At 46.6% G+C, this 23,519-nt stretch overlaps 8 protein-coding genes across 8 annotated transcripts; 3 read left to right on the top strand and 5 right to left on the bottom strand.

Moving 5' to 3' along the window:
* Positions 1–5,062: 5,062 nt before the first annotated feature.
* F5Y00DRAFT_270146 (uncharacterized protein) lies at positions 5,063–6,408 on the bottom strand (the record flags this gene model as incomplete). Its single annotated transcript, XM_048012573.1, has 4 exons — positions 5,063–5,538; positions 5,590–5,915; positions 6,072–6,313; positions 6,377–6,408. The coding sequence occupies 4 exons, from the start codon at positions 6,406–6,408 to the stop codon at positions 5,074–5,076; spliced, it is 1,065 nt and encodes a 354-aa protein (XP_047864338.1). The 3' UTR covers positions 5,063–5,073.
* Positions 6,409–7,095: 687 nt separating this feature from the next.
* On the top strand, positions 7,096–7,845 carry F5Y00DRAFT_270144 (glycoside hydrolase; the record flags this gene model as incomplete). The annotated part of the gene is made up of 1 exon (XM_048012572.1): positions 7,096–7,845. The coding sequence occupies one exon, from the start codon at positions 7,096–7,098 to the stop codon at positions 7,843–7,845; it is 750 nt and encodes a 249-aa protein (XP_047864337.1).
* A 2,251-nt stretch (positions 7,846–10,096) lies between these two features.
* On the top strand, positions 10,097–11,242 carry F5Y00DRAFT_238292 (uncharacterized protein). Its single transcript, XM_048007940.1, has 3 exons — positions 10,097–10,354; positions 10,406–10,676; positions 10,732–11,242. Exons 1-3 carry the CDS (start codon positions 10,172–10,174, stop codon positions 10,920–10,922), a joined length of 645 nt encoding a protein of 214 aa, XP_047864336.1. The 5' UTR covers positions 10,097–10,171; the 3' UTR covers positions 10,923–11,242.
* Positions 11,243–11,286: 44 nt separating this feature from the next.
* F5Y00DRAFT_238291 (putative alcohol dehydrogenase) lies at positions 11,287–12,709 on the bottom strand. The gene has a single exon (XM_048007939.1). It carries the CDS (start codon positions 12,501–12,503, stop codon positions 11,481–11,483), a length of 1,023 nt encoding a protein of 340 aa, XP_047864335.1. The 5' UTR covers positions 12,504–12,709; the 3' UTR covers positions 11,287–11,480.
* Positions 12,710–13,557: 848 nt separating this feature from the next.
* Positions 13,558–14,711, top strand: F5Y00DRAFT_85443 (NAD(P)-binding protein). Its single transcript, XM_048014249.1, has one exon. The coding sequence runs from the start codon at positions 13,693–13,695 to the stop codon at positions 14,596–14,598; it is 906 nt and encodes a 301-aa protein (XP_047864334.1). The 5' UTR covers positions 13,558–13,692; the 3' UTR covers positions 14,599–14,711.
* A 220-nt stretch (positions 14,712–14,931) lies between these two features.
* Positions 14,932–18,510, bottom strand: F5Y00DRAFT_85428 (glycoside hydrolase family 3 protein). Its single transcript, XM_048014248.1, has 2 exons — positions 18,483–18,510; positions 14,932–18,362 (listed from the first exon to the last, which is right to left on the bottom strand). Exon 2 carries the CDS (start codon positions 17,991–17,993, stop codon positions 15,102–15,104), a length of 2,892 nt encoding a protein of 963 aa, XP_047864333.1. The 5' UTR covers positions 17,994–18,362; positions 18,483–18,510; the 3' UTR covers positions 14,932–15,101.
* F5Y00DRAFT_270142 (carboxymethylenebutenolidase) lies at positions 18,234–19,918 on the bottom strand (the record flags this gene model as incomplete). Its single annotated transcript, XM_048012571.1, has 3 exons — positions 18,234–18,838; positions 18,920–19,526; positions 19,603–19,918. 3 exons carry the CDS (start codon positions 19,916–19,918, stop codon positions 18,529–18,531), a joined length of 1,233 nt encoding a protein of 410 aa, XP_047864332.1. The 3' UTR covers positions 18,234–18,528.
* Positions 19,919–19,994: 76 nt separating this feature from the next.
* On the bottom strand, positions 19,995–22,546 carry F5Y00DRAFT_238282 (putative glutamine synthetase). Its single transcript, XM_048007938.1, has 3 exons — positions 22,398–22,546; positions 21,658–22,207; positions 19,995–21,569 (listed from the first exon to the last, which is right to left on the bottom strand). Exons 2-3 carry the CDS (start codon positions 22,079–22,081, stop codon positions 20,536–20,538), a joined length of 1,458 nt encoding a protein of 485 aa, XP_047864331.1. The 5' UTR covers positions 22,082–22,207; positions 22,398–22,546; the 3' UTR covers positions 19,995–20,535.
* Between the last annotated feature and the right edge of the window lie 973 nt (positions 22,547–23,519).

The raw sequence follows: 23,519 nt of genomic DNA, 5'->3' as shown, positions 1-23,519 counted from the left end.
CGTTGACGTTAAATCCCAATCGTAGTCTGCGTTACTAGATGGCAACGAATGAGGATCAAGACCAGCCTAGACAAGGGGGGGCCTAGAAGGTGTGGGAGCGAGAGAATGTGTTAATGTTACTAATGTAAGTAGTGTAAGTATGTGAAGAGGGGCTAAATGGTCATATGGTTTCCAGCTATACGGGAAGCAGCTGATATAGTTAGTATAGTTGAAGGGACGTTGGATATGCTTCAAGGCAATGGAGTGCAAAGAAGGGAAAGAGAAAAAGAGGAAAAATAGTTTGTTGATCCTTGCTGTAGCATGTCCCTGGTCCGTGGGGTTTGTCCCTCTAGGTACCGCCCAGGGTAGTGCAGAATATTGTCACGAACTACATGTAGGTACAAGCAGCTGCATCTATACGTATTGTAACGTATTATAGTCTTATATCATTCGTCGCCCATTGTCTGGCGAAGAAAGGATTTTCTTACCACGTTTAGCCCAGTATTGAAGCTGGGTTGGTAGGAGACTGTGTGAGCATCTATGCTGACACGGTTACCCTGTCTGAACTGAACTTCCAATTACATATGGCCAGCGCGCAACTACTCGTCGATTCATTGGCAAAGAGCAATATGTAGGTATGCATGATGAATAGCCTCTTCGTAAAAATAGGACATCGGAAGATCTGAGCAACGGTGCTATCGATTGGAGCGTTTCAAGCCACCACTCTCACCGTGAGACAAGCTGACAGACAACACGGGACGGGATATATATGAAAATAAGATAGGTACCTGTAAGGTATGTATGAGCGGGACAATATGTTGGTTGGTTAAAATAAGGATATACGTACATTATGTTCCACACCACCATCTTCCATAGCTTGTTCTAGCTCAAGGGGAAATAAGAAATGCCAATGCCAGCGTACTCGGTACGAAATACAGCTTGATAAAGATGTCGAAAATAAATAATGAGGGGCTAGAGCTAAGTCAAGACCGCTATTTTATTTTTCTGGTCTTCTTAATGAGGGGTAAATGTTCAAACCCTCCGGAATGCAATTATCAATCCCTAGCCGAGGTGGATATATCCATATCCCACATGGCATCTTACACCGGGGTGTAAGTCCGCTAGTTATACCGCGTCTTATACATGATTTCTCTTGATAGATGGTGAGTAATCGAGCCTCATAACTAGAAAGCCGTAATTGATCCAACGGGGTCTTCATTAGCTTCGCAGCCCTACACGAAGCATATCTAATAAGTGTACCTAAGAGGTAGGAATGACATCAATGGTTGTCATAGGACATCACTAATATATCTTCCAGCTGGAGCAAGCCTCACCGGTCCATAGGACGCATGTATCCCTCAAATCATATTCATCATCTAACTTCTATAGTCGGCTTCGTTGCAGTGGCCGTATGTAGGTCCAAAAACGGAGCCTCTGGTGATGGCCATCTTCCCGGCTTACTAAGTGCATCTAAGGTCACCATATATTGGCCGGTATATGCCTTCTTGAATGTGGATCCTTTACTTACTCAAGACTTCGGGATCCAAAATGCGCCTGGTGAAAGGGTCATGGGCGGTTCCATCGTTTCATATATGCATAGCCTAGTCTAAATACGACCTGAAAATCATATGTAGAAGCAAAACATGGGCGTGGCTTATGATTAAATGTAGAGTAAATGGCGATGTACCCTCGCCTAATCTAGCATAGCTTATGATAGAGTAGGACTGACTTGCGTATAGAATTTTAGATGAGAAAGGTCATGCGGAATTATTTTATGAAGGGTACCGCCTGGGTGTCAGGAAATGGCTCAAGAGTCGGCAGTCCTACTAATACTCTCCAGGTGACTTTTAGAAAAAACATAACATATCTTACTCGCAGTCCTTTTTATGCTGCCGATGCAGACTTTGGATGATGTCCTACTAGCCGATAGGGGGGAGGAAGACCTAAGGTAACCTTTCACTTGCTGTACTAGAGCTACACATGGTCAAACATGAAGATGGCAAATCCAACGTATGTAGAGCCTTTGGTAGGAAGGGCAACAATTATGTGCTGGCGTAAGCCGGCTCGAGAATAGTAGATGGCTGTAATGGTAAGCAGCCCAACTTGTTGTCCTTCACCTAGTTGCGCTTATCGTGGCTGGAATTCCGTCACAAATTGGTCACAGCCCATCACTGTGTAACTACAGCGTCGAACCACGATGGGGGGACAATATCCCAAGCATCGCTGATTCAGGCTAATTCTAACCGCGGTGATGATCATGAGTAAAGCATCCCGGAACTGGGGAGTCTACCCCAGACTTTCTATCCGGGACGCCACATGAAAACCTGGAGAGGTTGTGGGTAGTCTTGGGTGCTTGCTAAAACAAGAGTATCCAAGCCCACCAACCTCCAATGCAGCAATGGCTGTTAGTAATAGCTCTGTAGAGAATTCTCAAAGCGCCTTGAAGGAATAATATTAGAGGGTAGTTTCTACAGAGACTACCTCGTCCAGGTTTAGCGGCAGTGGGGGTTACGTTACCTCAAGTAAGGTATCTTTCATAGGTATTTAACGGCGGCTTTCTAATGTCGACCAATAACGAACTTCAACGTCCACTTCTTCCAGTAGTCGTCGACAGGAGAAAGAAAATAAAAGAACCAAAAAGGTAGTACTCGGGTAGATGATGACCCTTCTACAGTCGAGAACTACAGTCGAGAAGGGTACCTCGCGTTTCAGCTTTGGGTATCTCTCAGGATAAAAAGTGCGCCTGGCAACCTCACCAATAACAGATCAGGCCACTACTAAATGGTATAAAATAAAGCAGAGGAAAAGGGGGTACTAGAAAGTAGAGCGATGTGTCTTCGGAGCACACATTAGCTGAACATTGTTGAGATCTTCAGGAGTGATGGGTGGTAAAAAGACATCTTGCTTTTCGTCAATGTTGGATAACTTACACGCAGCTCACCAGTTGCAACCCATTACACACGCCTTGACACCACGCTTATCACCGGGTGAGAAATCGAACGAGTAATCCGAAGATACACGTATAGCCTAGTCACCCAGTACTATGGTTGACATCACTATACGCGGAATGAGAGGTGTTGCCTCCGAGGCGCGGGGTGAAAAAAATACGATTAAGCCAGGTGGAGGGCGTTAAAAGTCGGTCAGAATCAGGTAACAATCGGGCCGCAGGCCAAGCAAAGGACAGAAGGAAAAGCCCATCTTCATGCAGCTTTTCTCTAGCCTGCTTTTAGGAAAAGGCTACGGCTTCGCAGCAGATAGAAAGATACCGGTCCCATACCGGTCTCTTTCCCTGTGTTCTCTATAGGAGGATTTCGCATGCGGTATGAAAATGCGTAGCACGCACTAGCTACCACGGATGCGTCTACGTCGGGACGGAACGTGCAACAAAGTTGCCCAGACAGAGATATCTACTTGATTCGATGCTGTTATGCATAGCGTATAATGCTCGAACGGGAAGCGGTAGGCGATACATGATCGGGCATTGTAACTTGCATACCAAAATGCTACTCTGAGTTCCGAGATCTCGGTCCCTGGCGAGAAACAATTGGGTGCATGTGTCAACTAAGCGAACCAAAGTCTGCACCAGAGAAGTGATTGATCATTACATACCGAGAGGAGGGCCAGCGACTATCGCGACCAGACACTACATAAAGCGAAAAGTCTGTCGCGAGGAGTTCTCGAAGCTAGATAATATCGTATTTCAAAAAGGGTATTATAATACGCGATAAATAACCCCGCGGACTTGACGTGCTTGACTTGATCCCTCTGTCCCTCGGGTATTCCGGTGAAGGCGATGATTGGTTTACCGGTGCTCCCGGCCGATCTTCCACTTATGTATAAGTGGCCGTTATGTGACCCTGTTACATACACTGATACAATAGGTAATACAATAGGTGCATACATAAGACGGGTTATGAGGCTGACGTAGGTAGATCTAGGTTGCTCAAGATATGTGATAGGAGAACAATGATTGAACGACAGCGAGTTGCGGAAGAATGCAATCGACGGATCGAGACTCGGCAAAAGTCCGGCTGGAGCTGGCGATATTTCAATAAAAGAGATATGTCACATCAATATCTGAATATGCATATATCCATAGGCCAGCTTTCCCCCCCCCCTGAGATCATCGTCACTTATCATCCACTGATTCTATGCAAAAATTACAAGTTTAAACTCCGATTTATTATCAAGATCTTCTCACTCTCTAAATCCTTCATATTCTTCCCCGCGCCAACATAACCCAGAAAAATAATCTTCATATTAATATTATATCATACCCAGTTTCCCATACATGATAATATCAATTTGATTAATACAGACCGCCTTTTGACAGTCATCATGCCTGCATACTATACCACACCCATTCACCTGCCTCAATACCCAATCTCATCTATCTACCAAGGTACTGCAAGTCACACGACACATACGACGCGCACGAATCACTCAACAAGATGCGTTTTGTTACGTACCGTACCCAATATAAGCCCCACCGGAAATAAGGTATCAGCGAAGACCACACCCATGCCAACCTGCGCCTACGTAGTTGTGACATGCATGCTGCCCTACGAAATAGACGTTTTTTTTTTCCTCACTTGCATACTACAGTAGCATTCCGTCCCAGAAATTTCAAGTCTTTTAAGTCGCAATTCTGGCCGTTGAATCAGTATTCCTAGACCAGGTGCTAATATCTACCTATAAGGGTGACAGCAGTAGTGGTTGATTATCTAGGAAGTTAGATTCTAGATAGTTATTAGACTTATATCCGTGATGAAAGTCACACATAGAGTGAATTTCAGGATACCTAGTTGAATTGAACTATTAACGGCTGTCTTTCCATCCTCTTACGAGGGCGCTGTGTGCCTCCGATATAGTCGACCTACCCCTGAATCCACCCCTAACCCTGACAATAGCCCCTTAGCGGGCGTCTAAATAGACTATATTTATTAACCTTGTAGTTATCCTAAGCACACATGTTCAGTTTAGCAGACACTAGGCTACCCTTGCAGCATCGTATGTGTAGATGTGATATATAAAGGTGAAATTGAAAGAGATTCAGATAACGAAATCAAGATCCAATGCCTAGGCCCCTCAGAGTTACTCAATATCCACAGTCCTGACCTGTGCCTGGTTCAGTGTTGTGAGAAACCGGTCTCTTATCTCCGACTGAAGAAGGTCGATTTGCGGCGTGTGTGAATCGAGCTCCAGAATACCAATCCGTTCAAATACTGCCCCAGGCCCAGTACGAACAGCTCTTATAACCAAAGATACGTCGAGATTATCCTCAATGTGCCGAATCATCCTCAGGCAATGGACTTCGGTTCCGGAAAGGACTTGGTATGGGCCGGCCTGGCTCAGGTCATAGTCCGGCCAGATCCGAGGACCAACGGCTCCATCGTGAATGTGTACGCGGTAGGTTGGTCGTTGGTAAGTATCCGGGTCAGCCTCGCGAATGAGCCGGGCTGGTAAAATCTGACTAGTTATGCGCAGGGGTGCAGACTTGATCTTACCGAAGGTATCCAATCCATCCAGGGTGCATGTGCAGTGCTCGATCGACGCTATCTCGATGCGCTCAGCTTATCGTTCTAGGAATATTTCGTCATGATAATAGACCAGCTCGTCTCGGTAGGTAATAGATGATTTGGTGCTAGCCCACGACCAGGAGGGGGCCCTCCACTCCGACAGCCGTGGCTTTTTCCACGTCACTGCCGTCCACAACAAGTCGTCAATAAGCGAGTCCTTAAATAGGTCGGCCAAGTATTCTGATTTTCTCTTCTCTGCAAATGTCCTCGCTACACCGCTCAGAGCTGGAAAACAATCGTTGGGCTTGGCTAGATGGAGCGCTGAGTAACCCGTGACCAACGACCGCCACATTCGGGCAATGAAGAATGTTGCCTTTTTAACCCGCTTCTTATTCGGTTTACCAGTAGTGGTTAATGCTGTAAGGCTGAAGAATACATGTCGAAGCTAAAAAACGACGCCGTAATCGCTCACGAGCAATTACGCCTTATATATTGTGCGACAATACATCTTCCTGGGATTTGGTAAAGGTATATTGTCCGAGTCACCTAGATAGCCGATGTTTTCACACTCACAGTATGTTTCAGTGGAGCATTCGAAAGCAAGTTCGTAGTAGCCAAAGTGTAAGACTCGCGGAGAGAGCATTCGTTCCTGGTGAACCCAAGCCCGTGTCATCAAAGGGAACTGGGATGTGTTGACCACAGACAAGTGATGCTCTATTTTCTCTCGGAAGATGAGATAATAGTACTCGCCTTCTGGAGTAGTCCCAGACACCTCGAAATCCGGCGTTTTTGCGAATAGGCTACCACCGCCATCACTTTACATGGTAGCAGCAATGGTCAAGTATGAATTCCTATAGATAGCTGCCATTTGGGCTGACTCGCGATCCCAATCCGCCGAAGCATCTTGCATAATGCATAAAGAGTCAATCTAAATATAATCAACGCCAAAGAGCCTTGTCATCGATATTGCATCCATGAAGGTTTTTGACAAATCGCTAGGTCTGTGATAATCCATTGTAGCTACTAAATTAGGATCTTCTCTTTCTGGTGTTTTGGTCGCGTAGCTGCTGTTGCAGTTTTGAATCTGTTGACAGATCTTCGAGTAAGCCGAAAAATACGATTTTTTACCTTATGGCGTTATTTTAAGTCTCAAGTCAGTTAGTTATACGTTACCCTTAAACAATGTCTTCAAACGACGTTGCTAATTTACTCTACAATCCACGGCCATATTCACCCGAAATAAAGTGAAAACAGACGACCATTTATACAGAAACGTTTATCTCATTGAATATCTCTACCTCTTATCGGGTTGAGTTCTTATGACCGTTCGTCGCGTTACGACTTCAGCCTAGTTTGGACATGCGGACTAAACTAGCACAGAAGCTTTACAATGCCCAATAACTGAGCTGTTAACAGCCTAAATACCATACGGCAGTTGTCTAAGGCTACCTAACCATATTCTTGTTCAGTAAACGGAACGGTCACTTCCAGCTGTTCGAATACGCCTTAATATTACCGAATGTGAAGGTATAAATATAGCCAGCGAGAGACAAAATATTTATCTCTTACCAGGTTTCACCAACTCACCTGGCCCAACATGTTGCTTTCCGTATTTATGAAGCAGTTGTCAGTGATCAGCACTCTTATTACATGCGCAGCCTCTCATGGGTTTGTGCAGTTCATCGTTGCCGATGGCAAGAATTATAGCGGTTGGGACCCGGGTTTCCGCTATCAAGATCCACCACCAAGCATCCCAGGTTGGACGGCGAATAATCCTGATATCGGTTTCGTCAGTCCCGATTCATTCGCCCACCCGGACATCATCTGCCACAAATCCGCCACGCCGGGTCAGGCATATGTCGACGTAACCGCGGGTAGCACATTAACACTTCAGTGGTTCACATGGCCAGACAGCCATAAAGGGCCCATCATTGACTATCTGGCTGATTGCGGCGCTGCCGGCTGCACTGGAGCCAAGAAGGAAAACTTGCAGTTTGTTAAGATTGCACAGGCTTCTTGGAAGTCTGGCAACGAATGGGCTTCGGATGATCTGATTAGGAACCAATTCAAGTGGCAGGTCAAGATTCCATCAACTCTAAAGCCCGGTTACTATGTGTTACGCCACGAGATAATCGCCCTCCATGGCGCCTTTGATATCGGTGGCGCTCAGGCATACCCGCAGTGTATAAACTTACACGTCTCGGGTGCCGGATCCAAGTCTATCAGTGGCGGCGTGCCCGCTACCAAGTTTTACAAAGAAGATGACCCCGGAATTTTCTTCAATATTTACGGCGAGATTGCTAGTTATCCTGTACCGGGGCCTGGAAATATTTGGACTGGCGCATAAAACTCCGACGTTAAAAAATGAATGTAAATTATGAAATATATAGGTACTGGAGGCCAGTCATGGCGTTAAATACACATACAAAGACAAAACCAAAATACTAGAGGTTGCCCCCCGGGCAACACAAAAGCCTAAGGTTTACACCGCACCATGTTTCTATACTATTTTTATTGTTATATTAGCAACGTAGCCCCTATTAAACTGGAGGGCACCCCTTGTTGGGATGATAATCCGTCCCACACGAGTATATAGATGCGTGTCTTCCTCGAGACCGCATCTATCTCGATCTTACGGTCATGCATCATTTAATACAAGAAGGTCTCTTGCTGCATCGTGTCTTTTTCCTCCCCCCTCCCCCCCCCCCTCTTAATCCGTACGTACGTATAATATGAACTAGACCTTATCTACCGGCACCCCTACAATAGCCCGAATTTACTGCTATTAAATGGCTGGAGACAATACTCTCAATACCCTCGAGACCTAAGTAATAAAGAAGCCTTAAACAAATACATAAACTTATTTCTTTCATATTTACTGCTTTATAAGGCAGGAAAATTATCTGTAAGGTAGCAAGGCATGTATCCCAAATAGGAAATTTTTACTCGCATTCAACACAACATCCTAAGGTAAACCTTAGACATAAATAAAGATTGAAAATATAATCGTGTAAGACAGGAAAAATTAGCGTAAGAGAGCAAGACATGTATCCCGAATGGGGGATTTTTACTCGCACCCAACACAATATCTTGGGGTATAGGCATCAGTATTATATATCGTAGTAACATTCTTGTTATTACAAGATACCTTTTGATTGTGTAGCTAATTTGACACAATGCTACAGTTTGCTTGATTGTGTACGTCTAGCCGGTTTGCCTTGCGCGATGCTATAGCGCAGTCCATAGTAGGGAATAGGGGAAAGGGGAAAGGTAACCATAATTGTTATTCCTAGATATCAGCCTAATTGACGAACATACTGTTTTATAGCCTTACTTCTTCTTCTTCTTCTTACTCTTACTCGCACTTGTACTCGGTGCCGAACTCGTACTAGCAATACTCGTCGGCGGCGTTAAACTCGTGCCAAGCAGTAGCTCCACCGCTGCCTTTTGCTCTCCCGTAAGTGAACTGAAATCCTTAACTGTCACCGTGAATTGCAGGGCCGACACGTCGTTGGCCGTTCCATTTTCGCTCGCCGTCGCATTATAGCTCACCGATGAGATGGTCGCCCACTCCTTGTGGTGGATTAGATTGGCCGACTTGATCTGGCTGCGCTCCGAGTCTTCTTTCATATTTTGAATGTAATTGTAGTCGAGGAACTTGGTCTCCCCGTCGTCGTGCATGTGACGCAACCCATACTCCGCCATGATGATGCCACAAACCCTGCGCGCCTTTGTGAGCAACTAAGAACGCACCTGGCATTGTTTCTTGGAGCTTAGTTTCTCGTAATCCTTCATTTGGTCGTTATATCCCGAGCCAGCGAATTTAAAGAACAGCTCGTCCCACCGTTCGTTCCATTTTCCGAGCTTGCTACCATTGGCCTCGCCTCCGACGGTGCATATACGATGGACTTTAGCTGTGGCGTTGGTTTTGCGCATGATCCTCCCCCCCCCCCTTTCCCCCGTACGCGCTTGCGCGGGCGGGTAAGCCACTAGTTCAACTGATAAAATAGCATCCATATTGTTCACTTGATAATAATAATTGTCCTACCCAACCCCGAGGCGTGAAGTAAACTAAGATGGCAACGTTCAGTGACAGTATTTAGGTAATTCATAAACGTTGACGTTACCTCCCTTTGAGAGTCGTAATGGGCTAGCTGGCCTTTGGATTTTACTCACACCTCAAAGGTACCGGTAGCTAACCTCGTTTCTTATATGTTCCATTGGAAAAATCGTATATCACGGCCGATACCAAAGAATAGCTCCGATATTCCAAGGTCACTAAACTTGTTCCAAAAGCCAGTAGTTTATAATTTCGCCGTTATTGTTTAGAAGGGATTGTTTAACTCATCTACATCATGCTTTTCTAAAGCACCAATTTTGCCCCTTGCCTGGTTCACTGCGGGCCGAGTACAAAATCAAATAATCGTCCGTCGAGGACCTAACTATAACTAGTTTAGTTAATCATGGATTTATCTATGTAAAGAAGGGGCTGTTAGTTTTTTTAATCAGAGAGATGGGTGGGACTATTTGCACGGAGAAATACAATTTAAAATTTTTGCGTAATAACGATAGATTTCTAATTTTCAACGTGTACATATTGTCGCATCTCACATTTCCTTAATAATCATACATATCATCAAAAAATCCATAACTTTAATTGATTATTAATAATCATGCCAGACAGTGTTCTACCTTTATCGAGCTGGAAATGGCAAGAGAAAGGTCTCGTAGCCCCTGATGAGAGTGTAGATGAGGGTGTGGACTTTGGCAACCCGCTAGAGCTCACCAGTTGGATTGTCAATCAGCTTCGAGTCTCTTCCTTCAATGATGTTCGTACTATAATAGAGAAGCATAAGGTATGTTCGTTATTGATCAAGCTTGTACAAAGCCACGCTCACAAAAGGTAGACCATCACCCGCTTGGTTCAACTCAAACAACTTCGAGAGAAGGGTGCAGTCACCCAACCGAAACTTCATCTTGACCGGCAGCAAAAAATGTCGGCTTTAGCAGCATATATGACGATTGATAAAGTTAATTCGGGCCCGTGTCAGCAATGTTTACATAGAAAGTCGCGTGGTCCATGCACTGAATGTGTTGCCGGTAGCAATAACTTGTTTAATGGAGCTTGCACAAACTGCCAGTTTTCGAGTACCGCTGCAGGATGTTCATTCTATCAAGGTAAAGTTTTGGCGACCCCTTTCAAGATTCCTAGCAGCTAATTCAATTGTCACAGGCAAACGCCGGAAAGATAAGAAGCGAAGCCATTCGACGTCCGACGACGACCGCAGTACCGGAAGATTCTATCTGACCCCCGAGGTACTAGAGGATCTGACAACTCGCGAGCTTGAACGTTGGAAAAATATGATTGAAGACGAACTAGATCTACGCAACCCGTCTTCGGCCAGGAAGCGACCACGCTCTTAGCCTTTGGGGCTCGCGACTATCGATCAACTCAGTCGTTGATGTTGAATACATTACAGAAAAGCGCATTTCTTTAAAAGGTTAGGACATAAAACTGGATGTCTATACTTGGATATGCCCCGTACAACTTTTACGATTCATAGGCGAAGAGTCATATTAGGGGGCTATTCCAAGACGCCATGATCTAAGAAAGCTATTAACAAGATACCTACTAAGTAGAGCGCGGTCGCGTATGGAATTAGTTAAATTTAAAGCATAAGTTACCTATATACCCGTTTCGCACGCGCCGGATAGAGAGAGAGAAGACACGGCTCTTATACAGGACCTAATGCCATGGATTTGATAGCCTTGTATGAAAAGAATGACTTGTATATTTATGGATTGTTGTATGTGAAATGAGTGTGTGCGACCATGAGGGGTACTTATACTACATGACTGATCACCTGATCGAGACAAGGTCACCTGATACACGACCCCTTGTTCACCGAGTTGACAGGTTATGTTAACTATGCCTTTGTCCAGACCCGTCTTTGATATATAATAGAGTGGCATGACCATCGTTTACGATAGATCGATCACGACCTTGCCTACTTGCTTCCCGCTCTTGAGTCGCTCATAGGCCTCGTTATATTCCGCAAATGGATACACTCGATCGATAATCGGCCGCACCTGATGAGTTGCCATTGCTCTGAGCATATCCTCAAAGTTCGTACGGGAACCAACATTTGACCCCATTACTGTGAGGCTTCGACGAAGAACTTCAAACGGAGAGAGGCCGCCGCCAAAACCGCTGGCATAGCCAATCAGGAGAATCACGCCGCCATTCGCGGTTGATGCGGCTGATTTGACGATCGTTTTCTCCCCTGCGATATCGAAGACTTTATCAACACCCTTGCCGTCGGTGAGTGCGAGAATCTCTTGATCCCAGTCGGGATGAGTACTGTAGTTGACTACGGACTCGGCACCTAATTTTCTCAGCACCTCGGCCTTTTCATCGGACGATGTGATGGCAAAGACACGCGCGCCAGCGATCTTTGCGAATTGCAGTGCGAACAGTGACACGCCACCGGTGCCTTGGATCAAAATGGTCTGTCCAGGCTGGATGGGCGTGGCCTTATAGAGCGAAGTCCAAGCTGTAACGGCAGCGCAAGGTAGGGAAGCGGCCTCGATGTAGGACAGGTAGGCTGGCAGGTGGACGAGTGCATTTTCGTGGAAGAGTCCATATTCAGCCAACATCCCATCGACACGGAAGCCGACGCTGTGATTCTGGTACTCGGCCAGATGCGGACCCCCAATCCAGTGAACGGTACAGCTAGCAGCGACACGGTCGCCAACTTTAAATCGCCCAACATCTTTTCCCACTGCAACTACCTCGCCGGCACCATCTGACAGAGGAACAACATCGGGCTTGGTTGATGCAGGGTAGTTGCCTTCGACCAAGACAAGATCGCGGTAGTTGAGTGAAGCAGCTCGTATCCGAATCAAGACTTCGTACGAAGCTGGACTAGGCAAAGTATCTTCATGTAAATTCAAAGATACTTGGTCGCCCGTATTAGTGACCCTGAGGACTTTTCTTTGCGTCATATTTATAGAAGATGAGATGCACCGTATAGTAGTGTAATGTGAATTGCTGGAGGCTCGGATGAGTAAAGAAAGATACGAAAAAGAAGTTGAACATATTCTCTTATATTTATATGTCTCTCAGTCCACCAACTTAGCTCAGGGGTGACATGATTGATGATAAATCATCTAGACTTCCACTAATAAAAAGTCACCGCAAAAGTCACCGCATCCGATGGACTAAGTGGGGCTCTCGATTCACTATGTACTGGCTTGTCCCCAAGCAATATTTCTTTTCAGTTCCTGACTGTTTCTGTTTCTGTTCCAGCTGCCCGTACTCCATATAGTCGTATGGTGCATGTTCAGCTGCCCTTGAACCGCCTTACTCTTCAGTAGCAGAAACCCCCCTCTCCCCTTTTGCCACTATTCACACTAGGATCTCCTTTATAGCCTGCAGTTATGGCCGGGTTTGAATACTTCTGCTGGCAACATCTTGTCAGACGTCTTCCTGTCACGAGGTGGAACCAGACAGCTTGGAAATAACTTCGTTGTTCCGCGGGGAACTCTAACCTATCTGGCGAGCCCATGGCTCGTATATACATACATGTTCTTTGTCCTAGATGTCTCATCTAGAATGCTGATGTACGTCCCTCCTTCTCTGCGGCGAAAAAAGAGCCAATTATATACTACCATCATTATTCCGCAAGACTATCATCGTAATACGTACACAAGTAAGAGTTCAGGATCCTTGCCTAGTCGTTACCGTGTCATGGGTAGCCGCTACACGGGCATGTTACACTTCAACACCATTGTCTATTCGAACCTGAACATTTCTCACCCGTCCCAAGGCAGGGTTTACAATGACATGTTTACCTAATTCGTATGAAGATATATACGATAAGTTAACACTAAATTTACTAAGTTGGTATGTTTTTTCCAGATCATTACAATTAACGCTGATTTGTTCTTCGCTCTCTTATGCCTTAGGGGGCAGCCAAGGCTTGGCTTGTCAGAAGCTTCGATGATTAATAATTCGAAGAACGACAGAGATACGATATGATTTATAATCAACCGTATCACGAATGTATATTAGACGTCCTTATAATTGCAAGTTCAGACTAAAACATCAAGCATAGTCTCTCAATACAATATAATCGGACAACTCCAACGTTATCCTTACGATTTCGACGATACCTTATATCTCCTATTCGAGATGTCCACTTTCCTAGTCACTCTTGCTACTGGTCAACAAGGCAGAGCAACAATTGCAGCTCTGCTCAAAGGCGGTGCCAAAGTACACGCGGTAGTCCGAGACCCTACCAAGCCAACCGCCCGTGAACTTGAAAGCCAAGGTGTCGTCCTATTCAAGGGCAGTAACGACGACATCGACGTCTTTAGCAATGCAGCTAAGGGATGTAAAGGCGTCTATCTAAACCTCCTTTCGTGGCCAGACAACTTGGACCCGGGTCGACAGGCAGCAGATATCCTCAAAGCCTGCAAGGAAGCCGGGGTAGAGCACGTGGTAGCCTCTACTGCGGGATGGGTAGGCGATAGGGGAAAATGGGATAATCCTCTTAACAGGAACGAGTGGCTGAGGGGGTTTTGCAAGAACGACGCGCTTGTTGAAGATGCGGTCCGTCGCTCAGGAATCAGGTATCTCACGATACTTCGTCCGTTTTGGTTCCATTCGAACTACCTTCCGCCCTTCGTGCAAGAGTTTTATCCGGAACTCGTCAAAGAAGGAGAACTAGTCCACTCGTTCAATCCAGGAGTTGTTTTCCCACATATCAACGTGGATGATATTGGGCGGTTCGCAGCTCTGGCACTCTTTGATCCAGCTACATTTGATGGCGAGGAAATCGAATTAGCCAGTCAGAATCTCACGATAGATGATGTAGCCGATGCAATTCGGAAAGCCACGGGAAAGCGCATTACAGTTCGCACTCGGACACTCGAAGAAACAGACGACTCGAATCCGATTGTAGCATGGCATCTCTGGGCTAATGCGGTTGATCTGACAGTTGATACGGAGGCGCTCGAACAGAAGTACAAATTTCGCTTCACGACGCTTCAGGAGTATCTAACTCAAGAGAAAGCGCAACTAGGATACTTAGCATAAGGGACGGTTGGCTGCGGAATAGGGGGCGTATGAAATGCAATAACGAATAAATAATGAATGACTGCGGTATCACGTTCTTGACACTATTGAGGTATAACAATAATTAATTATACGGTTATGTCTCCTTATATGCTTCACTAATATTTGTATGAAATATTGGAACTCGGCAATTATCACTCTACTGCTAGTTGTAGTATGTCTATAACTCTCCAACCCCACGCATTCATCAACACTGGTTACGGTGTATCGATTCCTACAACTTGTATCACACATAAAAAGCCTGTTTAATTTGATAAATCATCGCTAATTTGCCTTCATAAATTCATTCAGCCTGTACAAGGTTTGATACTTTCAATTTCATTAAAATGCACTTAAATACCACCCCCTTCTTTATGTAGACAGCGACCTCTCGCCACCTCCTGATTCAAAGCTTAAAATTAACGCTACCATGACTTTTCCATATCTTGTTATATAACTACCAATTTAATATATAAATGCTCCGGCTACCAAGTGCCCGAAACAGGTAAATCCTTCGAGCTTCGACCAACCATGAACCGGTATTCACCCTCGACGACCATAGCCCAATTTTGCGCCTCGACGTCCCAGTAACTCAGATCTCGCCTCGTCAGGTTGAACGTGATCGTCCTGCTTTCGTCCCGGTCCAGCGAGAACTTATCAAATCCGCGCAGCACCTTGACCGGGAAGTCGACTGGTAGATCGCTGCTTTGGGGATAGCCGAGGTATAGCTGCGGCACGACCTGGCCTGCTTTGCCGCCGGTGTTGGTAACCTTGACAGAAACGGTGACATAGGTATCCCAAAGGTCAGGGTTTCCACCTTCGTCTCCTCCCGCGCCGGAGAGTGGTTGCTTTACGTCGTAGCCGTCGGGATAGGGGTAGGGATCTGATACTATATCATCGATCGTGTCGAGGTAGGGGTAAACGTATTTCTCTAGTTTCCGAAGGCCTTTAGGGAAGAGCGCTTCCTCCTCGTTAGGGATGGTAGCATCGTATTCTGGGGGAATTGCAAAATCCTTGGGTCGCGGTGCGGGGAGGACGGTCTTCTCCTTTAGCCCGGTGACGACGCAATCGGAAAACTCAAATGTAGTGTAGCTTAAACCGAATCCAAACTCGAACCGCGGCTGTATTTCGTATTTGTCGAAATAGCGGTAGTCGACATATAAACCCTCTTTGAAGTCCTGCTGTGGCACGACGCCGTTTGGTAGGTACATGACTTTAGCACCTTCGCCATAATCATCTAGGGACTTGCCGATAGTCCAAGGCAGCTTTCCGCTAGGGTTGACATCTCCAAAGATGACGTCCGCTAGGGCATTGCCACTCTCCTGGCCTGGTAAGTTCGCGAGGAGGACCGCTTTGATATTTGGTAGGTCAATCCACTTTTCCACTAAGACAGGGCCAACTGTGTGAACGACGACAAGGACGTCGCCGGTGCCGCCGTGGCATCCTCGAGAGACCCGAGTGATCAGATCATCGCCGCCTTTCTGCAGAAATAGATCGGGTCGGTCGCCTTTAACACCCTCCCATGCCTTGAACCCCTCGCCCGAGTCGGCGTTCGCGAAGACGATACATAGCTGAGCGTCTTCCAGAATCTCGGGCTGTTTTTCAAACGGCGGCTCATTCGTCAGATACGTCGAGACCTTCACGCCCTCGTCGTCTTCCCACTTCTTAGTTAGTGCTTCGGCGGGCGTGACCAGGTAGGGAAATTCAACAGAACCAGAGCCCCAGCCTGAAGCTAAGGTACCCTGATTGCAACCGCGATCTGGACAATGATTAGGACCGTCACCAGGACCGGCATCCTCGCCAAATATTGCAATCTGAAACGGACCGTCGCGTTGGGTCGTTTTATTCGAGTTAGTGCTAGAGTTATGTGGGAGAGGAAGCAGTCCTTCGTTTTTCAGTAAGACGGTTCCTTCTGCTGCAATCCGCCGTGCAATAGAGGCGTGATCACCCATGACGTTGACGTACTGATTAACTGGGACTTTCTGTTGCTCTGTAGGGCTTCCGGGCGCGAAGCTACCTTCGGGCTCGTCTGTCCACGACGAGAAGTTGGGGCCTTTACGGTCAAACTTGGTCTTGTCATCCTGACCTAGTTGGTACCATGCCGCGACAATCCTTGTAACCATGTCGTTTAACCTATCGAGAGGAACAGAGCCGTTGAGGATAGATCTCGTAAGCTCGGAGCCCCAGAGCGATTTGCCATCCTCCCAGAACAGCCCATCGCCGGGCATCGTCATATCGAGGCCTGCGAGCGCGCTGGCAACGCCGCTTCTCTGCGCCAACCAATCGCTCATTACGAATCCCTGAAACCCCATCTCGTCTCTTAACAAGCCGTTGAGTAACTTCGAGTTGCCACACGCATACGAATTGTTAATCATGTTGTAGCTGCACATGACGCTTGCAACGCCAGCCTTGACAGCATTTCCAAACGGCCATAGGTAAAGCTCGTGCATTGTCCGATCGTCGATGTTCGTACTAAGAGCATTTGGGAGACCCCATTCCCACGGCTGGCGGAAGTGCTCCTGTTCGTTTGCGACGAGATGTTTAATAGTCGCCATGACACCCTCATCTTGAATTCCCTTGATCGACTGGGCTGCTGCGATGCCCTGGAGATAAGGATCCGCGCCGAACCCTTCCCAGTTCCGTCCACCTGCTGGCATGCGGCCCAGTGGACCGATACAGGGCCCTAGAATCACATTGACACCCTTCTTTCTAGCTTCTATCGCATGGGCGTTTCCCCATTGGTACATGAGCTCTTTATTCCAAGTCGCGCCGACAGTCACGCCGGCAGGAAAGGCCGTGGCGTTGTCGGCAAACCGAATACCCAGCGGACCATCCTGAAGCGCCAGAGCAGGGAACCCTACGTGGACTGCCGGACCCGTGTTTCCTACGGCCGGACCCATCTTCCATCCGGTCCCGGTCGTCACGTTTACTTTCTCCGGTAATGTCATCCTGGCAACCATCTCGCTGGCTTTCTGGTAAGCCTCGGCCCAGCTTTTTGCTGTGCCGCCCTTTGGAGTCGGGTACCATGGTGGCGAGAGGCCATCCGGAGGTGATTGTTTATATTTCTTAAACGCGAAGAAGCCGCCTGCACTGAGTGCTAGCCATACCAGAGCGAAAATAGCTAAACAGCCAATGATACATCTGGTCGAGCGGCCGACGAGGCAGCCGCATGATTTCCTCAAGAAGCGGTTGCGAGGTTGGGTAGAGAAAGCCGTGGTGGACGGTTTAGAGGATGTCAGGGGGTCGGATTGGAGGAACTCGGTTGCATCGAGATCAGAGTCGAGTTCGAATGATGAACGAGCATCATAGGAACGGCGGAACTGCTCTTGCTCGTAGTTCGGGGTTGGACTTAATAGTCCTTCCTTACTCGAGCTCATCTCGTCACCTATGGCCCGAAGCCTAGTCTCTCCCTACGAGAGTGTGGTGTGTGGTTTAGCAAGCAAGTCTTTCGATAAGATTGATACGAAGAAATTGTTGGGCCGTCCGATGCTCGCCCAGATACCTTTGCCACCTGAGCGAATAGCAGCAATTAAATTAAAAATTCATCATATGTATGTATTACTATCGTGAAAGTTTCTAAAGTCATACTTAGAATGAAAAGACTTGGTCAATTCTTCAAATTAGCTAAAGTATTGTAAAGCAGCATCGATCCCAACGTCAGAGCCTTGGTTTGAAACCTGGAGATCTTCTTGGCGGGAGCTTTTGGGCTCTAAGCATTGGATGGATAAGGTATATTTACATAAAACCTGTACCCTTGTGAGCTGTAACCCTGCACAACCTATCAGCCTATTAATAGAAATTTATCTGCGTTGCTGGTTACAGTAAAGATACTGTGTTAGCTAAAGGAACGAGAATGTATGACATACATTGTGTGTAAAGAACTTCAGACATGCCTCAGGTGTCAAGTACAAACTACATCTTTTCCCTGTATTTATACTGAAGCATCGCATTCGAACCCACCGAGCTCTCGTCCGCCAGTTTATGTGCGCTCTCAACACCGGCAACGGGGAGACGATATTCGAAGCTTGTCGCAGATGATGCCCCTGAATCCGACACGATCGGATATGGGAACGGAAGATACTCTGGAAGCAAGCCTAGCTGTCTAAGAAGCGTCGCTTGATCCCAGCTGATATGCTCGTGGTAGAGACGATCGCCGCGTATGTTCACCACGCTCGTGAACGGAACGCTGATAAATCGCCCTGTTGCTGGGATGCCGGGGATGCTACAAATACGCAAACGTATATGATTAGGCCGCCTCGCCACTTTTTACGTTAGGAGAAGCACTACAGTAGGTAACACGTACAGCCAGTTTATTACACGGTCGTGAGTCGCCTTGAATAGGAACTCATCGACCACGCGATCGATACCCACGGTCCGACTCACGAGCTCAAGCTGTGTGTCGGGTGGATTGCTGAAGATGAAGTTGTCTCTGTAAAATTCGGTCAGAGCCTGTCGTCCAACACCTCCTGTGAGCGTCGGCACGTGGTTCACGTAGGGTTCTTCAACCATAGTCGCCATCGTCTCCTCGACGGATCGCGCTTGGAATTCCCAGTACGTGTGCTCGTCCCACACTTTCTCGAGGTCGAAATAGGGGGCGCCAACAAGCGGCTTCAGAAAAGAGAGCGAACGCGTGTGGGCCACCGATGCTGAAGTAGCGTGATAGTTTTCATGTGCGGGGATCGCAAAGAAGGATTTGGCACTCTCGTAGTGATACTTCTTTTCGTTACCCCCTTCTTCATTATTACTATCATCCTCTTGGGCTTTCGTAAAAGGTCCAGGTATGTGAGCTAATAACGGCAACTTGCTAGTAGTGACACCCGTTAGTAGTGCACCGTAACAGACGACGGTACAAATTTCGGGATGGGCCTCGATGGCTTCTAGTACACCGGATTCCAAGACAGGCATATAAGCTTTTAGTCGTGACGCAGTCAGCTGAATCATTGTTCATTTACACATAAATCTTAGGTATGTGTTCTGCTTTCTCACTGATGATTCCAATCTTCTCAACTTGATCACAAGACGGTAATGTGAGTAGCTTGGAGAGTGCCGAGCGTATGCCATCGTGTATCAATATTCTATCGGATTTCGTTACGCTTAATTGCGCAACTGCAAAACCCTCTTCGGCCCATTTATACAAAGGCGGCGGGTCTAAAGTCTTCTTGTGCTTACGAAGATCGAGCTCCGCGTCGACTAGGAGGAGTAACCCTGGGCCGTGGCCTCTTCTTGAAAGAGGACCTTGGATTGTTAACTTTGGATATCCGTCATCGGATGAAGTATTAGAATAAGTGGTCGCTTTTGACATGGCCAGATCAGTTCTCAGCGTAAGGACACTGCCAACCTACCTTTAATGTAGGCTCTATATGAAAGTAAAATAATATGTAATATGTCTGGTACTCTATCAAGCGGGGTCTTTATACATGATTTCATATCCAATGCTGCACTAGCTAAATAATCCGAGTAATCCGAGTATTCGGGGAACTTTCTTCCTTTTTATTCCCTACATCTTCATAAGATGATTTTCTATAGTATCCAAGTACCCTTCGTCAGCCAAACCCCGCTCTACTTGGACGAATCTCACACCTATGTAGGGATATATTTCATGCTTTACATTTGAAAATCTTCCACTACACTTTCAATTAGCTTCCACTAAGAGAAACACGCCGGTAAGGTTCACGTTTTGATTCCGAACTAACCACCTAAATATGATACATTGCGGGGAAGAATATTGGGAGATCCTAGCTGCTCAGGATAAACACCGTCATCGCAAGCATTTTTACCGGCCAAACACAGTTTACAGTTTCAAGAAAGGATTTAAATTTACCCTACGGCGTGACAATAGGAATGGCAGGTTAGTTCTACGGCTATTCTACAGGATATCATACATCCAATCCAAAACAAAAGCCCTGTTCTACCTATACCTCATACCGTTTCTATGTATCGTTTCAGCTCCCAATCCGTTACCGCCTCATCCCAAAGTCGTATCTCGTTTTCCCTGGTACCTCCAAAGTGATCTACAAAGTCGTCACCGAAAACTTCGCGAGCGATGCTATTTTGGCTCATGAATCTGTCGGTAGCTTCCCTCAAGTTTCTCGCGAGGCGAGTACCTTGATCGGCCAGGTCCCCCACATCCTGACCCTTGCCGAGAGGAGGAATCGGGATCTCAAGTTTCTTCTCTACGCCGCGCCATCCGAGAGCTAGGATAGCCGACATGACAAAGTAAGGGTTCGCATCGGCACCTGGTACACGGACCTCAAATCGCGTTGCCCCAGGCTTAGAAGTAGGAGGTGCGATAAGTCGGACAGATGCAGCACGGTGTTCCAGGCCCCAGGAGACGGTCACGGGGGCCCAGAAATTCTCAACCAACCGCTTATAGCTATTTATAGTAGGCGCAAGCATCGGCATGACATCAGGTAAGCCGTCCAAGATGCCCGCAAGAAAATGTCTCCCAAGATCGCTGAGATGGGCAATGTCAGGGTACTTTGGATTCTCGTCCTTCTCCTCGCGGAAGAATAGGTTCTTGCCATCCTTATCCACGACAGACACGTGGGTATGCCCGCTGTTCCCCGGCAGACCGTGCTGAGGTTTCGCCATGAAACAGGGCGTAATTCCGTATTCGCTCGCAACCGATCTAACGACGTACTTGAAGAGAGATGCCCGATCGGCCGTCTCTGAGATTTGTCCAAATTCCAATGCCGCCTCGTAGACACCAGGTCCGCTCTCGGTATGCCAACCTTCCAGGTCGCACCTAAACTTGGCGCATGAATCATATACCCCGTGATAGTAAGACTTATTTAGCGTCGGCCGCGTAATGCTATATCCGAACATACCCTCAGTCAAGGGGGGCAGCGCATGTGGCGGGTGGCTGTTAAGATACGAAGCGACCGAAGGAGAGGGCGAGTCTGTGGTCGAGGAATTCGAAGAAGGTATCTTGAATTGGAAAAACTCGATTTCGGCTATACAATAGTTGGCATTATAATACTTGGAATTGGTGCAGAGATGAAAATAGAAGTGTGTTCAATGTCGAATGGGAGAATAACAAACCTCCTGCCATGGCATCGTAGCCCTTCTTTTGCAGCTTTTCTACGGTAGTTCTAAGCAGTCCGCGCGGATCGGCGCATACAGGCTTTGCGTCGTCGTCGAAGAAGCTAACTAGGAAGAAGGGAACATCGTCTTCCCAGGGAATGCGCCGGAAGCTATTCAGATCGGGTACAGCTATCAAGTCGCGATAACCATTCTGCTTGTTGCTAATCTTGAGTTCCTTTCCATAGGTCCTATCGTGCATATCCCAACCGAAGATGACACTGCAAAACCCAAAACCTTCTTTGGCTATGGAGAGGAACTTCTTTTTGGATACGATCTTCCCTCGTAGCATTCCATCGACGTCTACTCCTGCCAGCTTCACCTTGGTATCATCCTTAAGGAGGTCTGGGAGGTTCTCAACTGTGATGCGGGGTGGTAGAGACATGTTAAGGGAGAGTATAGGAGAGTAATAAGTTTGGGTCGCGTAGTAATAAAAAAAGAGGTATAGTATAAGGAGAAGGAAGAATTGCTCTCTGCATACACGAGGAATTGATTTAGAATTCGACTAGGTCTGTGATAGAATAGATATAAATATAAGTTAGACTTGTCAATAACAACGGATGTAGGTATATATATAGGTAGATTTGGTAGGTAGGTAGGTTAGTATGTAGGTACTTGGGTATGTATATGGACGGTGAAGGGATGTAAGTAGTAAGTAGTAGAGGGGTAAGCTTCAATTAGAATATCATGTACCTCCTTACATTTCTGTAATGTAGATGCACACGTGTGATGTATGGAACATGGAACCAGAAATATCTCGTAAGGCTGAAAAATACGTCAAGTCAAGATCGATCCAACTTCAACTCTAATAATTCTGGGTTAGGTAGGTACCTACCTTGGCCTCTTGCCGATACCGAAATATTGAGTTTTTTAATATGATTGGTAAAAGATAAGCTTCCAATCTGCGGATTATGTACAAGCTTTAAGACTGAAACATCGGATAATGAGATCCCTGTCCACACGGGAACTTCCATCAGCTACGTAATAAGTACCTTGGTACCTATATCAAATATCACTTATCATATTTTACTATAACAATTCTAGCGATTCTCCCTCCTGCAAACCTGCATTGTTCCCAACCCGCAGATTTCTCTCACATCGTGATCATATTTCATGGTGGTACATATACGACGATGACGTTACACGGGTTTGATTTATGCGAGGCTCTCAACCAGGGCTACTAACCGAGTAAGATGCCCCGTCTATTGCCCCGTCTACCGGTATAACCACCCGCCATTTTCTATCCTATCGTCGGAAATTCATAAAATTCAACCCAATCGATTGAGCTTGATCGAGGTCGAGTTGCGTGATTTTCATCTTGTGCTCATCTACATACCTTGTATAAGTCTGTCAGCTGACATCTCGCTGTACGTCCGAACCTATTCAGACTTCCCGCCCTTCCTCGAGCGATCCTTGATCCAAGGCCAATAATATGTATGTCAACATATAACAGGACTCGACGTCCTAACTTAGAGTATGCAGAGCAGTAAATTGCTACTAACAATCCGCTTAGATGTCCTAGATGTCCTATAAGCATCTCTTCGGTATACTTGAAGCATAGTGCAATATCACACACGCCAGGCCGATTCTCGACGAATGCTGACTGGCGGCCACGATATTCTTGGCCCTGAATTGCATTAAGCGTTTTCCGACATTCCTACCCGGCCGCGTGGTTCAATCTATTATCGACATGATGACTCAATATCACCAACCACGGACCCGACCCGATGGAATGGACAAGTGTTACATAGGTAGTCATCAACTCACCGCTTGAAAGTAACAAGATATACTAATTGTGGAAACTCCGCACGAATCATGAACCA

The sequence above is a fragment of the Daldinia vernicosa genome (genome assembly GCF_022497035.1).
Source record: "Daldinia vernicosa strain CBS 139.73 unplaced genomic scaffold F5Y00scaffold_26, whole genome shotgun sequence".
In the NCBI taxonomy this organism is placed as follows: domain Eukaryota; kingdom Fungi; phylum Ascomycota; class Sordariomycetes; order Xylariales; family Hypoxylaceae; genus Daldinia; species Daldinia vernicosa.
This window is presented reverse-complemented; position numbering and strand designations above follow the sequence as displayed.